Genomic DNA, 13239 nt, shown 5'->3' on the forward strand with positions numbered 1-13239 from the left:
CTATTGCTCTTTCCTTGGATCAGGTTCTCTGGGGGCTCTTTTTTACTCCCAATCCTTTCTTTATTCCTCTGTGGACCTCACACAGGCCTCTCCTCTTGGGTAGTGGTTTCCTATTCTCAGCAAGAATCATCTTCTCTAGCCATTTTTATCTTAGCTCTTTCTCTTCCTGACAAGCTTACCTAAATTTCTGCTGCACCTTCAAATCCATTTTTAAAGAAATGTAAATAATATGTTACACTGATAATATTTTCTTCCATTCAATCAGTAATTGTCTTCTCCATTCCCTGCCCCTCAAGAGTATCCAATAGCACCTTTTTTAAGGGGCCACCAACCCAGTAATATATACCTTCCTTTTTTGCTAAGCTCCTCATGCTATTTTGTCCTTATGTAAGACTTTTTTCTTCAGGTATTTCTTGTTGTTAATCCTCTCCCAAGGACATTTTTCCATTGATTTTTAGAGAGAGTGGAAGGGGGTGGGGAGGGAGAGACAGAGAGAGAAACATCAATGTGAGAGGACCAGGACCAGGGATTCAGCCTGCAACCAAAGTATGTGTCCTTGACCGGAATTGAACCCGGGACCCTTCAGTCTGCTGGCCAATGCCAGCTGGAGCTCTTCATGTATTTTTTGCTCATATGATTTGTGACATACATGTAAAGGACATGCCTGGTGTTCCAACAACAGCCAGAAGGTGTATCTGCTCTGGAAAAGCAGACAATGTGCAGTGCCCATGATCCTCTCAACAGCTGTTTATTTCATTCTTTTCTATTTCCCTGCCCTAATGCCAATATCTCTGCTGCTATTAATGGAACTTCAACATATTATAGTATTTTTTCAATGAAATTTCCATATGACCTGTTTCCCCTGTGTCAATCCTGAAGAGAACGAACAGCCTTGAGCCATAGCTTGGGGAAATCATCACAGTGCCTGGTGCTTTTCCTTCTGATACAGTCTACAAACTATATCCACTTTCTCTGTCATCTGAGGTTCATCAAACTTTTTATGTCTGTGCATTTGAATTACTGCAAATATGTCTCCTGGGTTCTTCCCAATTGAACTAATAATTAGGGTCTCCCATGACCCCTCGCCAGGCAACAGCTCTCATTCCTTATGAAGTGAATTCACATAAAACCCTCTTTCAAAATCCTCCCACTGCTCTCCTCGCCATTCCAGGTTGTTTGATTTCCTTGCCTTCTCTCTTCCCTATGCTCTCTTTCTAGTGGAAGATAAAATAGACAAACTGGCTTTTCCTTCACTGTTCTATTTTTTTTCTCCTCTCTATTTTTTTCCTTTGTTTTCCACTGCCTCACTTTCCCAGCCCCAACTCCAATTTTTCAGGGGTTTATTTCTGTTTTCTCTCTTTTTTAAAGGTTCCTATTTGCAATGGACAGACCCCATGGTCAACCGAAGCCAGAAATAGAGAAGTTGAGTTTGGCTCCTCTGACCTCTCTAACATTGCTTTTCAATAGCTTTTCTCTCCTTACCAGCTTCCGTGTGACTTGATCAAGCCTACACCATACTCTCTCCTTTTATTATGTTTTCTTTTTGTTAACCTGAGGATATTTTTCCATTGATTTTTAGAGAGAATGGAAGGGAGGGGGAGAGACAGAGAGAAACATCGATCTGAGAGATCAATTGGTTGCCTCCCATTTGTACCCAACCAGGGATGGGCGCTTGCAACCGAAGTAGGTGCCCTTGACCAGAATCAAATCTGGGACCCTTCAGTCCAAGGGCTGAAGCTCTATCCACTGAGCAAAACTGGCTAGGGCCACCATACTTTCTTTATTGCCTTCTTTTTGTTTTTCTCTCCATGATGTTGAGCTCCCCTTGGGTCACAGATGGATCTCATGTAACCCTCATCTAAATATAAAGCAGTTATTATTTATCCAGTTGAATGGTGCAGGAAGAACTTTCTGAGAGCAGCCCCATGAGCTGGATAGTGACAGAACTCAGATCTGCTGAGGATTCATTCATCCTTTCCTCTTTACCCAACCCTCCCTGAGGAGAAGGAAAATCTTCCTGGGCCAATGACAGGTCCTAGTTATGTGGCACTGCCATTCCATCTGGATTCCCTGTTGATCACCATCATCCCAGAACTCAAAAGGGAAAAGTGTCCTCTGTCAAGGACAGCACCCTGGCTTCTGAGCTTTCTCTGTCAAGACCCTACTCTCCCATAGTTTCCCCTCAGGTTAGGATGGACCAGTAAATGTAGCTCCAGAATGACAGGTCAGGATATAAACTCTTTGCAGTCACTGAGTATGATAGAAAAATTTTAATTCTGCTCTATCAGTAAGCCTCTGAGGAAATCATTCAAATGCATGTCTTTGCCACTAGAGATGACACATCTATGGAATGCTTGGCATTGTTTATCATGAATGCTCCAGGATCAATGGCCCACATCTGGCATAATATTTCTTTAGTGTTTCTTGTATAACTGTATAGGTCAAATCCACATAGAAATGTACATTGCCCATATTTCAAACTTATTTGGTATTCACATTTTAAAAGAAGATAACACTGGTTTCCCATAATCCACATAACTATTCGGAAAAGGATACTTTATCTCAGAGCCTCCAAGTCACATGAGGACAAAAAAAATAGAAAACTTAAAATTGGATCTGACCCAGATAAATCAAGGACATGTAGTTAACAGAGGGAGAATGTTAAAGGAACAAAGCAACTTGGTTGAGTCTTGCCTTGGGAAATCTCCCACAAACCTCTCCAGTATTTCCCTTCCTCTTCACATGCTCTCATAAAGTTGGTCATTTCCTGGGATCCCACTTAGGCCCTCTATTAACTGAAGCAACATCCCAAGCTATGGGGGCATACCCACTATCTTCCCCTTTTTTGTCCATCTCTACTCATTTGGATAAATCTTTCATAACCCCCAAAATCTGTCAAACTAAAACTGAATACCATGATGGATTGCCATGTTGTCCACTAGGAGGCAAAACACTATTTCATATCATTGTAAAGGCCACCTAGAGATCTAGAGCTTTTGCAAAAAGGGTGGGATTTCAGGCACCATGACACACTATAGCATGAGGAAACTTGACAAAGACATTTCTGGGACTCACTTTCCAGTTCACATTCTGTTCACATTCTCCTACCCTCCACTCAAAATTTACATATATGAAATTAACCACAAGTTTCTCTACCTTTTCTATAGTGGTCCTTCATAATACATCTTTCTATAATAGCACTTACCATTTTATGTTGAACTTCTGTTTTTTTGCCTGTTATTCCCAGCACAGAATAAGATTCTTAAGGGAAAGAACAAGTTTTAATCTTTTGTTCCAAGTACCTTGCACCAGGACTGACATATTGAAAACAAAATAAGGGTTTGGTAAACTGAATTAGTGAAGTATTAGACTAAGCATTGCTTATTTTCTACAAACCATACAAAATGAAATGGATCACTAATCATACTTTTAAAAACACCATTTAGAACTTATTCTCTTATTTGTGCTAATAATGTCAAATAGACCCAATTGCCCTGCTGGTGAGGCTCAATGGTTGAGTGATGACCCATGAACCCAGAGGTCATGGTTCAATTCCCAGTCAGGGCACATGTCCGGGTTGCAGGCTCAATCCTCAGTAAGGGGCATGCAGGAGGCAGCCAATTGATGTTTCTATCTCTCTATCCCTCTCCCTTCCTCTCTCTCTGGAAATCATTTTTAAAAATAGGCCTAATTGTGATGGTTCAGTAAAAGAAATGTATTTCTTGCTCACTCGATAGTACAAGGTAGTTCCACATTGGTAGGTAGGACTCCATGTTTCTTTAGGAACCATTCAGAAATCCTGGCTGATTGAACCTCTGCTCTTCCAAGGTCACTCTAAGGTCATTGTCTCGGTCATTAGAGAGAGAAAAGTTCATAGGTAGGAGTTTGAGGCGATTAAATCTAGAAGTGGTGCACATCACTTCTCTAGCAGTCTCTGCCAGAGTTGAGCATTCATTCTTTGGCTAAAAGTGTACTAATCACTTCCTTTGTGCCAGGTACTATGCATACATATAAAGGGTACTATATACAGATGATCAAATTCATAGAAGTGAGATACAATCCAATGATCACAAAAATCAATACATGCCTGCTGTACATGATTATAATTATTGTACCTGGTTATAATGCATTATTCCTATAATTAATAGTTCAAAAGAATATTACAGGGAGCTACTAAAGAGTATTCAAGAAGAATACTCTTATTTAGTTTGGTGATTCAGGTATGGCTCCTCAAAATAAATTATCTTTGAGGTGAGGCATTGGATATGAGTATAATTAACATGACATATTTAATGATATGAAGAAAATTGATGTGGCTAGAGCACACAGGGGACAAATGGTATCAAATGAGGCTGAGGAGTAACCTGGAACCAAACCCTGAGGAATACTCTAACGTAAAGATGCAGGTCTCCATCCTAAGAGAGACAGGAGACCTATTTGAGGATTATAAGTAGATTTGTTACCTAAAAGGTGACTGACCACTGTATTTCAAGAGCAAACTTAAGGAGACCAACTAAGAGACTATTGGAATAATCCAGGTGACAGATTATTGAAATGTGGTGATAAATATTCTAATATTGGAATATTAGAGATGTATTGGATAGGGGTCAAAACAAGTAGACCCATTTGAGAAATTTCTAATAGATTAAATCAGAGCTCTAAAGAAGTCAAAGGTCAACGATAATTCCCAGTTTTCCAGCTTGAGTGCTGGTTGAATGCTGGTACCAATCACTGAAATAGAATGAACCAAGTTTTTGAGAAAGATAATAAATTCAGCTTTTGGCATTTGAGCCTAATATGTGTGTGAAATATTCTAATGTGAAAATGACAAGCAGATGGTTAGATGTATGAGTCTGTAGCACAGATAAAAGATCTAAACTGAAGATACAAATTTGGAAATCCCTTCTAAGAAGATTGTAACTCAAGCCATAGACTGGGGTAATACCAGTTTATGAAGAAAAGAAATGGGCTAGGACTAAGCCTTGAGAAAGGACATCAAGAATGAGTGGCCAGGGGGAACCAAATTAGGTCACTCAGACTCAGTCTCAAGACCTGCCTCTGCCTTCGGTCTGATTATATTCATTCTTTATTATCCTCAGGCTATTGATCACAGGGTGGGGTGATTGCTTCTACCTGAAGGCTGATTGTTATTCTCAATCTCTTTTTTTTTATTCCTTATTATTTTTTAAATCTTTTTTGTTGATAGTATTACAGATGTCCCTCTCCGCCCCTCCCCCACATTCACCCTCCTCTGGTTCCTGCCCTGCCCCAGGCCTTTGATACCCAATTATCTATATCCATAGGAAATGTATACATGCATAGAAGATCTTTGTTTAAATTCTTCCACCCCACCCACTTCCCTCTGAGAATCGTCATTTCCATGCCTCTGGTTCTGTTTTATTGACCCGTTTATTCAGTCAATAGATTTCTTATTTATTTTGATTTTTAGATTTAATTTTTGATAGATATGTATTTATTGCCATTTTATTGTTCATATATTTGATATTTTTCTTTTTCTTCTTATTCTTCTTCTTGAAAAATACCGTTCAATGCTAGTATGGTGGTGATGAACTCCTCTAGTTTTTTTGTCTGTGAAGCTCTTTATATAATATTCAGTTTTAAATAATAGTTTTGCTGGGTAGAGTAATCTTGGTTGTAGGTCCTTACTATTCATCACTTTGAATATTTTTTGACACTCCCTTCTGGCCTGCATAGTTTCTGCTGAGAAATCAGATAACAGTCTATGGGTACTCCCTTGTAGGCAACTAACTGTTTTTCTCTTGCTGCTTTTAAAATCCTCTCTTTGTCTTTAGCCCTTGGCATTTTAATGATGTGTCTTAGTGTGGTCCTCTTTGGATTCCTCTTATTTGGGACTCTCTGTGCTTATAAGTATATTTCTTTCTCAGGTAGGGGAAGTTTTTTGTCATTATTTCTTCAAATAGGTTTTCAATATCTTGCACTCTCTCTTTTCTGGCACCCCTATAAAAAAAATTTTAAAAAAGAGTGGCCATAGACAAATAAATCAAGAAAGCATTGGGTTAAAGAATCAGAAAAAGAGAAGTCAACAAGTTCTGTTGAGAGTTCAGGTCAATGAGACCAAAAAAATATTTGGCTTACTAATATGGGTGTCATTTGAAACTTTAACAGTAACCATTTCAATAAAATGATGGAAAGAGAAATCAGTGGAACATATGTTATAGGGACAATGATTGTAGCCAGTTCATTCAAGAAGTTTGGCTGTAAAAAGGAGCAGAAGAACTTGAACTATCTAGAGAAGAGGGTGGTTCAAATAGGATTTTTGTTATAATAGCAAACACTCATATAGTACATTTTAAGTGCCAAGCACTTTTCTAACTACTTCACTTTGCCTTATAATCTACTATGTTTATTTTGCTCATTGATTTTTGCATGCTTTATTGTATTCCAGTGCCTAGAACAGTACCTGGCACACAGGAAATGCCCAATAAATATCTGCTTAATGAAGACATAGTGAGTTAATGCCCATGTCTCATTCCAGGGCTCTTCCCACCACTCTGTTCTGCACTTGACTATTACTCTTTAATAGGCATTTTGATTTTCTATTTTATCATTCTTATTTTGATTATTTCAGAATATCCTCTTTTCTGATGTTAGTTGTTATTTCTAAAAGGGCTCAAAGTGTATCTTTTCATCAAAATAGAAGTTAAAAATATCATGAAGAAATTTTGAAGATCTAAATCATAAACAGAAATTTATATTTAATTTAATTGCATGAATGTTATGCTTATAGAAGATTAACTTGGTTTAAGCTCTTAGAAACTTTGCATATGCATTTCTTTGCCTAGAACATTCTTGCTCTCTTCTTCAGCAGGGTTACATTGATTCTTCCTGCTGAATCTTCACATCTCGGCTCAAGTATTGGCTCTTTCAGGACCAATGTCATGACACCACCCCTCACCCCCCTCACATGCTAGTAGTTCTGGCTAAAAGAGGAGAGCTAGCTAGAGACTTGTCTTACAGCTACATTTGCATGGCAAGTTCATTCATTTTACAAAGAACATGCATTTGAGGTGGCTGGATTTATAAGGGCTATAAATCTCTTATTAAAGTCCAGACTCTGCAAAGTTTCAGCCTTCTCCTCTTGGCTCCTATAGCATTTGTGCTGCCTATATGGTGTAGTTATTACATTATGTTGTTATTATCTACCTAAGTCTGTCTCTCCACTATATTCTGAAAATCTTAAAGTCATCTTAGTTATCTAGGTATAATGGAGTCTAGAACCTGAAAGAATCCATGGTGGGACATAACAGTTGTTTAATAAGATATGAGTGAGTAATTGAGTGAATACAAAGTTAATGGATTATATAGTAAAAACAAGTATTCAAAGATATAACACACTGTCTCATGCACCTGAACAATTTACAGTACATTTGTACGCTAGGCCAGATTCAGTCTTTTTAGCCTCAGTGGATCCACGGCAGCATTTCACACTGTGACCATCTGGACCATTAGATGTAAATACCGGTTTGGCAGATACTTCAGGGCTATGAAAGTAGTTGTGGGAATAAGATGAATTTGAAAGATACTACCACACAAAGGACATATTTAAAGCCACCCACTTTGTTATTTAGATAAAAACCTGACATTGTCCTTCTTATAAATAAATAACATCTTAGTATTTTTTATAAATGGAGGATACACATAGCCTGAATTTTCACTTTGAGAGATTATGGGACTGCCATTTAGTACTTGTCACATCTAAATAGATTCCCAACCACATAGAAAAATCCTCTTCTCAAAGAATCTATCACTAACTTAACACATAGAAAAATCCTAAGATTAATATAACTAGAACATGCCTTTTTAAAATGTCACAGCATTAAGTCAATTCAGGTGTCTTTTAAAAATTCACTCAAAAGTATAGTATTTCCAACACACATGTGAACTTAGCCCCATTTGCAAAGGTCACTAAGTGAACCCCTCTTTTTACATATAAAATGAGGTATGGTATTATAGAAGCCATCAAATAAATATTCATTTTAAATCAAAATTTTTATATAGCCATTGGATCTGACCTCTGTTCTAATATCTACCATGCTTTTCAAAAAGGGAAGGTATTGCTGGAGTTGTCTAGCCAGTCATTAATTTGTGTCTACTCTATTTAGTGGCTACTTTTTTTAAAAAAATCATGGAATTATCAAGCAGCTCAGAACAAAAGTGCTTTCTGATTGTCAGCTCCCCATTCTAAAAGAGCAGGTTAATTTCTCTAAATCTCACAGTTGGAACTTTCTAACACTGACTGGCAGTTTCCACCTAGTGATCAAGGCAATTGACTAAAATAAATTATACATAAAGCTGAAATTCCTAATAGTCATAAAGCCCCCTTCATGAGATAATCACAGCAGCAAAAGCACTCATTTGTCTGCTGCAGCTCTACAGGGTCTTGCTTGAAATTACCTTATAAAAACTGTACTTCCAGCATGTTTTCATTTCTAGTTTTACAATAGGAATAAAATGTCAGTGAGAATGGAGTAGCCAATGAGCGGTCAGTTGGAATATTTGTTTGTCCTTCCAATCCGCAATCTGATGGTAAAGGCAACTCATGATTTGAGTCAAAGGACCTTGCTTCAGCTCCACACTGAGACGCCCATAGACCTTATATAATCTCTGAGTCTCGAAGTTTTCATTTATAAAATGGACATAACAGTACCTACTTTACAGGGCAGTTGTGGAGAAAACACACACAGAATTTTCAAGGAGCAATTAGGATCTGAGAGACAGATTTGGGTATCATTTTTCTACATAAATGTTTCAAGAGCCACTTTGTCTTCCATCACCATAACCCTGCTAAAGGAAACATTTATAAAATGTAGAAATGTTTGATTTTTAGAAATTTAGAGTTATAGATAAAATGTTTAATATTAAATCTTTACATATTACTATTCAATCATCTTTCTTCCAAAATGACATGTGAAAACTATGAAATAAGAGTTTGATGTGAAAATGTCCACATAAAACTATCAGATCATTCCAATTCTTCTGTATAGATAACAAGGGATACAATAAAACCTTCACAGGCTAAAACCAGACTCTAGGGCAGGGGTGGGCAAACTTTTTGACTCAAGGGCCACAATGGGTTCTTAAACTGGACCGGAGGGCCGGAACAAAAGCATGGATGGAGTGTTTGTGTGAACTAATATAAATTCAAAGTAAACATCATTACATAAAAGGGTACGGTCTTTTTTTTTTAGTTTTATTCATTTCAAACGGGCCGGATCCGGCCCGCGGGCCGTAGTTTGCCCACGGCTTCCTAGGGACAGGGGTGCAACTCCATCTAATTAAATGTCCTAAAACAGTTAATCAAGGATAAAACCAGAATGTAACAGTAGAAAGTTGGCCCCATCCTCAAACTTTTCATTTTAGAAAATTATTAAAGCTGACTTTAAAGAATTAGGAACAGCATATATTTATATCTCAGATAGTTGCAACTCAGAAAATTTAATGAACAAGATAAAGATTCACATGAACTGGGTATTTTCCTCCCCCGTTTCTAGAAAATGAGTTGTTCTTTATTTATCCGCTTGGTTCCAAAAAGGACACAAATTCCAGAATAAACAGTGACTAGTTTTCAAATGGCTTATAGATCCAGAAATAAGATTTTAAAACATTGAAAAGTAACTTCAATTGATTGATAGAAAAATACATGTTTAACTTGGTGTACCAATTATGAAAATTTTATGAGCAAATGAAGCTTTACATGTTTAAGTCCCTAAGTTAGTTATATGTAGATCTGTAAAGGCTGCTAAAATAAGTACTTTTCCTTATTTATCTTTCTCCCAAAGTTTCCATTTTGATATTTTTCTTTTTTAAAAAAAACTACTCCTTCTTTCTCTATCCCATAGTTTTAAAATTACAGAAAACTTCACATATTTCTCCTACTTGAGATGTGGTTTGTCAAACTCCATAACTGCTCTCTTCTAAAACTAATTATTGTGTAAAATCTTTAAAGTTCCCTAAATATCATAAGATAGAATAAAATGATACTAGGATGTAGGTAAGTTGTGACATTATTTTAAACAATTGAGATGCCAATAAATTAACTATGGAATTAAATTATGGGCCATAAAGAGAGGTGTCATTTAAAAGAGAACAGTCATGTCTAAAATGCCTAATTAGAACTGCTACAGTAACCTGGTTCTGCAACACAGTGAGTTCCCCAGGGAGGGTCCTGTGGCAAAAAGACAGAATCCAGCAAAAAGAACCCTCCTCCTAATGAGCATTTTTGAACAGCAATTTTGTTCATTTACATCTCTCTTATCTCATAAAGTTCAGATAAATTTGTCTACACTTTGTATTAATTTCTGTGATATTGACTCTCATTCTGTATTTTCAAAGACTATGAAAAGTAATTTATTCCACCAGGTCCTTCTGATGTGTAAATTAATTTGTAGGGGTGGCATTTCAGGTGAATTTAGCACATTAGAAGTAACTATTACCTACACTAATGGAGGTGAGCTATGACCTACATAACTCAAAAGGGGATATTATCTAAAGTTGCCATTTGCTTTTTTGGAAATGTGTGGGAACTGATAATTCAAGCAAGGACCTTGTCCTTAAGGAATTTACAGTCATGTGGGAAAACTAAGACGTGTGCACCATAAGACAAAAAATAAGTCCTTGGTGACTTGAGAGATGTATAGGTAAGATGTTCTGAGGACTCAAGGAATGAAAGAATGGGGGATATAAACACTATGTTGAGCCCAGCTGGCATGACTCAGTGGTTGAGTATTGACCTATGAACCAGGAGGTCACAGTTCCATTCCCGGTCAGGGCATATGCCCGGATTGCCGGCTCAATCCCCAGTAGGGGATGTGCAGGAGGCAGCGGATCAATGATTCTCTCCCATCATTGATGTTTCTATCTTTCTCTCCCTCTTCCTTCCTCTCTGAAGTCAATAAAAATGTATTTAAATTAAAAAAAACACATGTTGATATTTTCAATAAAAGCACTACTTAAGCAGAAAGAGCATCACTTCTCACACACACTGAATATATTACTTCTCACCTGTAGATAAAGCATAGAACAGGTAGCTATGCCTTTCTCTCTTAAAGGTGGATATAATGAGTATCCTATAAAGGAATTACATTTCCTTAATTGTTAATTTACATGTAGGCAGATATTTCCACACTGGACTCTCTGGCTGATTTACTATTCATAAAGTTATAGGTCAAGCTAAATATGGTCATAATAAGAGTATAACATGAGAGGACATGAGGAGATGGCCTCTGTAACTCACTCCTATGTTAAAAGTCTATCTTCAGAAATCTGGTAACCATTACTGTCTTTGGAACCAGAATTCACTTTTTTGGGGGGTGGCAGGGGGTAGGAGGGAGGCAATAATAAATAAACCCTAGTTTGTCAGATACCTAATTCCCTGTGGCAGAAAGCTGTGTAGATCCTCCAGCTTCTCCCACCTCATGCTTATAAATACAAACACGAAAGTTCTAACAACATGGTTCTTAATTAGTGATGCCAGAGAGTAAGACACTTAAGGTGGGAGAACCCATAGCAGTTCTTTCTGGAAAAGTAAATACAAGTTTTGTGTACTATCATCTTCAACTCTGACTCATTTGTTCAGAAATGCCTGGGTACAGGATTGGTGAATGTGCTTTGAGCATAAAATATGGTATCAATTAAATAGGTGAGGGGCTATGGGATTCTTTTTTATTACTATGTATTTGTTTTCCAACCTGCCACTTAGATTTTTACAAATATTAGGATTTAGATTTTTACACACATTAGGATAAAGAGAAAGAAAGTTAGACCTCACTTGAAATGAGTAAAAATGAAAGTGCAAAAACTTACTTCATTGTTTTTCAGTTACTAGAAATTCAGAAATTCTAATCAATAGTCTTTTATCAAAAAATCTAAATATGAAGTATTAAACATAATCCTATTTGAGGTATAAAGAGACCAAAATTTAGGTAGGAGTGATTTTACTAAAAAAGTTCCTGGCTCCTTGCAAAGGTATTTAATAAAGTTAAGAAGTTTGCCCAGAGTGTGGCAGTGCCATTCAGAGTGGAGTCTCTAGCGAAGTCATCTTGGTCTCATTTCCTGAACCGTTGAATTATGGATCTAGTTCAATGAATGTTAAAGCGTAAATGAGCTGAAATGGGTGGCAATCACTAATGATGATACCTTATGAAAGACCACTGGGCAGATGCCGATAAGCCTAAGAATTTTCCAATTCTAATTGTCATAACGCTCCTTCCTCCTGAGGAATTACAATGTATTTGTAGACTATATTTATCTTTATCTGAAAAGTTACTTATGCTTGTGTATTGGCTTTTGTAGCAAGAGAAACTGGGTGACATCTGCTTCTCCCTTCGCTATGTACCTACTGCTGGCAAACTGACTGTTGTCATCCTGGAGGCAAAGAACCTGAAGAAGATGGACGTGGGTGGCTTATCTGGTAAGTCTGTGATTTTTTTTTAAATGCTGCTTCATCATGGTTACCAAGTGCATAGCACACATGCTGTGACTCTCCAGCCCTTAATTGATCACTGTTCTCGTTCTTACGGAGCTGGAAGCAATCTCAGAATTCATCCCAACACAGCGCCCCAGGAAGCCACTCTCAATGTGTTGGAATTGGCACAGAAGATGAGATCTATTTTCCTGCTTCATAGCACAAGTATCAATTGTCATTTCTATAGCACTGAAAGCTGAAAATGCTTGCTTTTCTTCTAAAAGGCAATGCCACCACCCTGGCCAGTGTGGCTTAGTTGGTTGGGTATTGTCCAGCACTGAAAGGTTGCTGGTTCAATTTCCCTAGTTAGGGCACATGCCGGGTTGCAGGCTCCATCCCCAATAGGGAGCATGCAGGAGGCAGCCAATCGATGTTCCACTCTCACAACAATGTTTCTCTCCCTTCCCCTCTCTCTCTCCCTCTCCTTTTTTCTCTTTCTCTATCTCTCTCTTTCTCTCTCTCTCTCTCTCTCTCTCTCTCAAAAGTAAATAAATAAATAAATAAATACATTAAATAAAATAAAATAAAAATTATATATATATGATTTTTAAAAATAAAAGGCAATGCCTATGACCAACTATAATTTTGTTTAGTTTGGAGGGGGTACTTTTTTTGGTTCAAAATTCACTCATCATATGAAAAATAGTATTTTATTTGAGACTTATTAGGTGTTTCATAGCCTAGCATAGTTTTTAAAGATACTGTTTTATTAAAGTTTCTTCATTTCAAAATAT

The 13239-nt window shown here is 37.3% G+C and overlaps 1 protein-coding gene across 1 annotated transcript in view; it reads left to right on the forward strand.

The window, feature by feature from the left end:
• SYT1 (synaptotagmin 1) overlaps positions 1–13239 on the forward strand; it is a 353422-nt gene that overhangs the window by 253679 nt on the left and 86504 nt on the right. The window contains exon 7 of the mRNA XM_023749755.1: positions 12334–12451. Coding sequence (XP_023605523.1) covers positions 12334–12451 — 118 coding nt within the window. The remainder of the gene's footprint in view (positions 1–12333; positions 12452–13239) is intronic.

This window comes from Myotis lucifugus, unplaced genomic scaffold (assembly GCF_000147115.1).
Source record: "Myotis lucifugus unplaced genomic scaffold, Myoluc2.0 scaffold_9, whole genome shotgun sequence".
NCBI classification, from domain to species: domain Eukaryota; kingdom Metazoa; phylum Chordata; class Mammalia; order Chiroptera; family Vespertilionidae; genus Myotis; species Myotis lucifugus.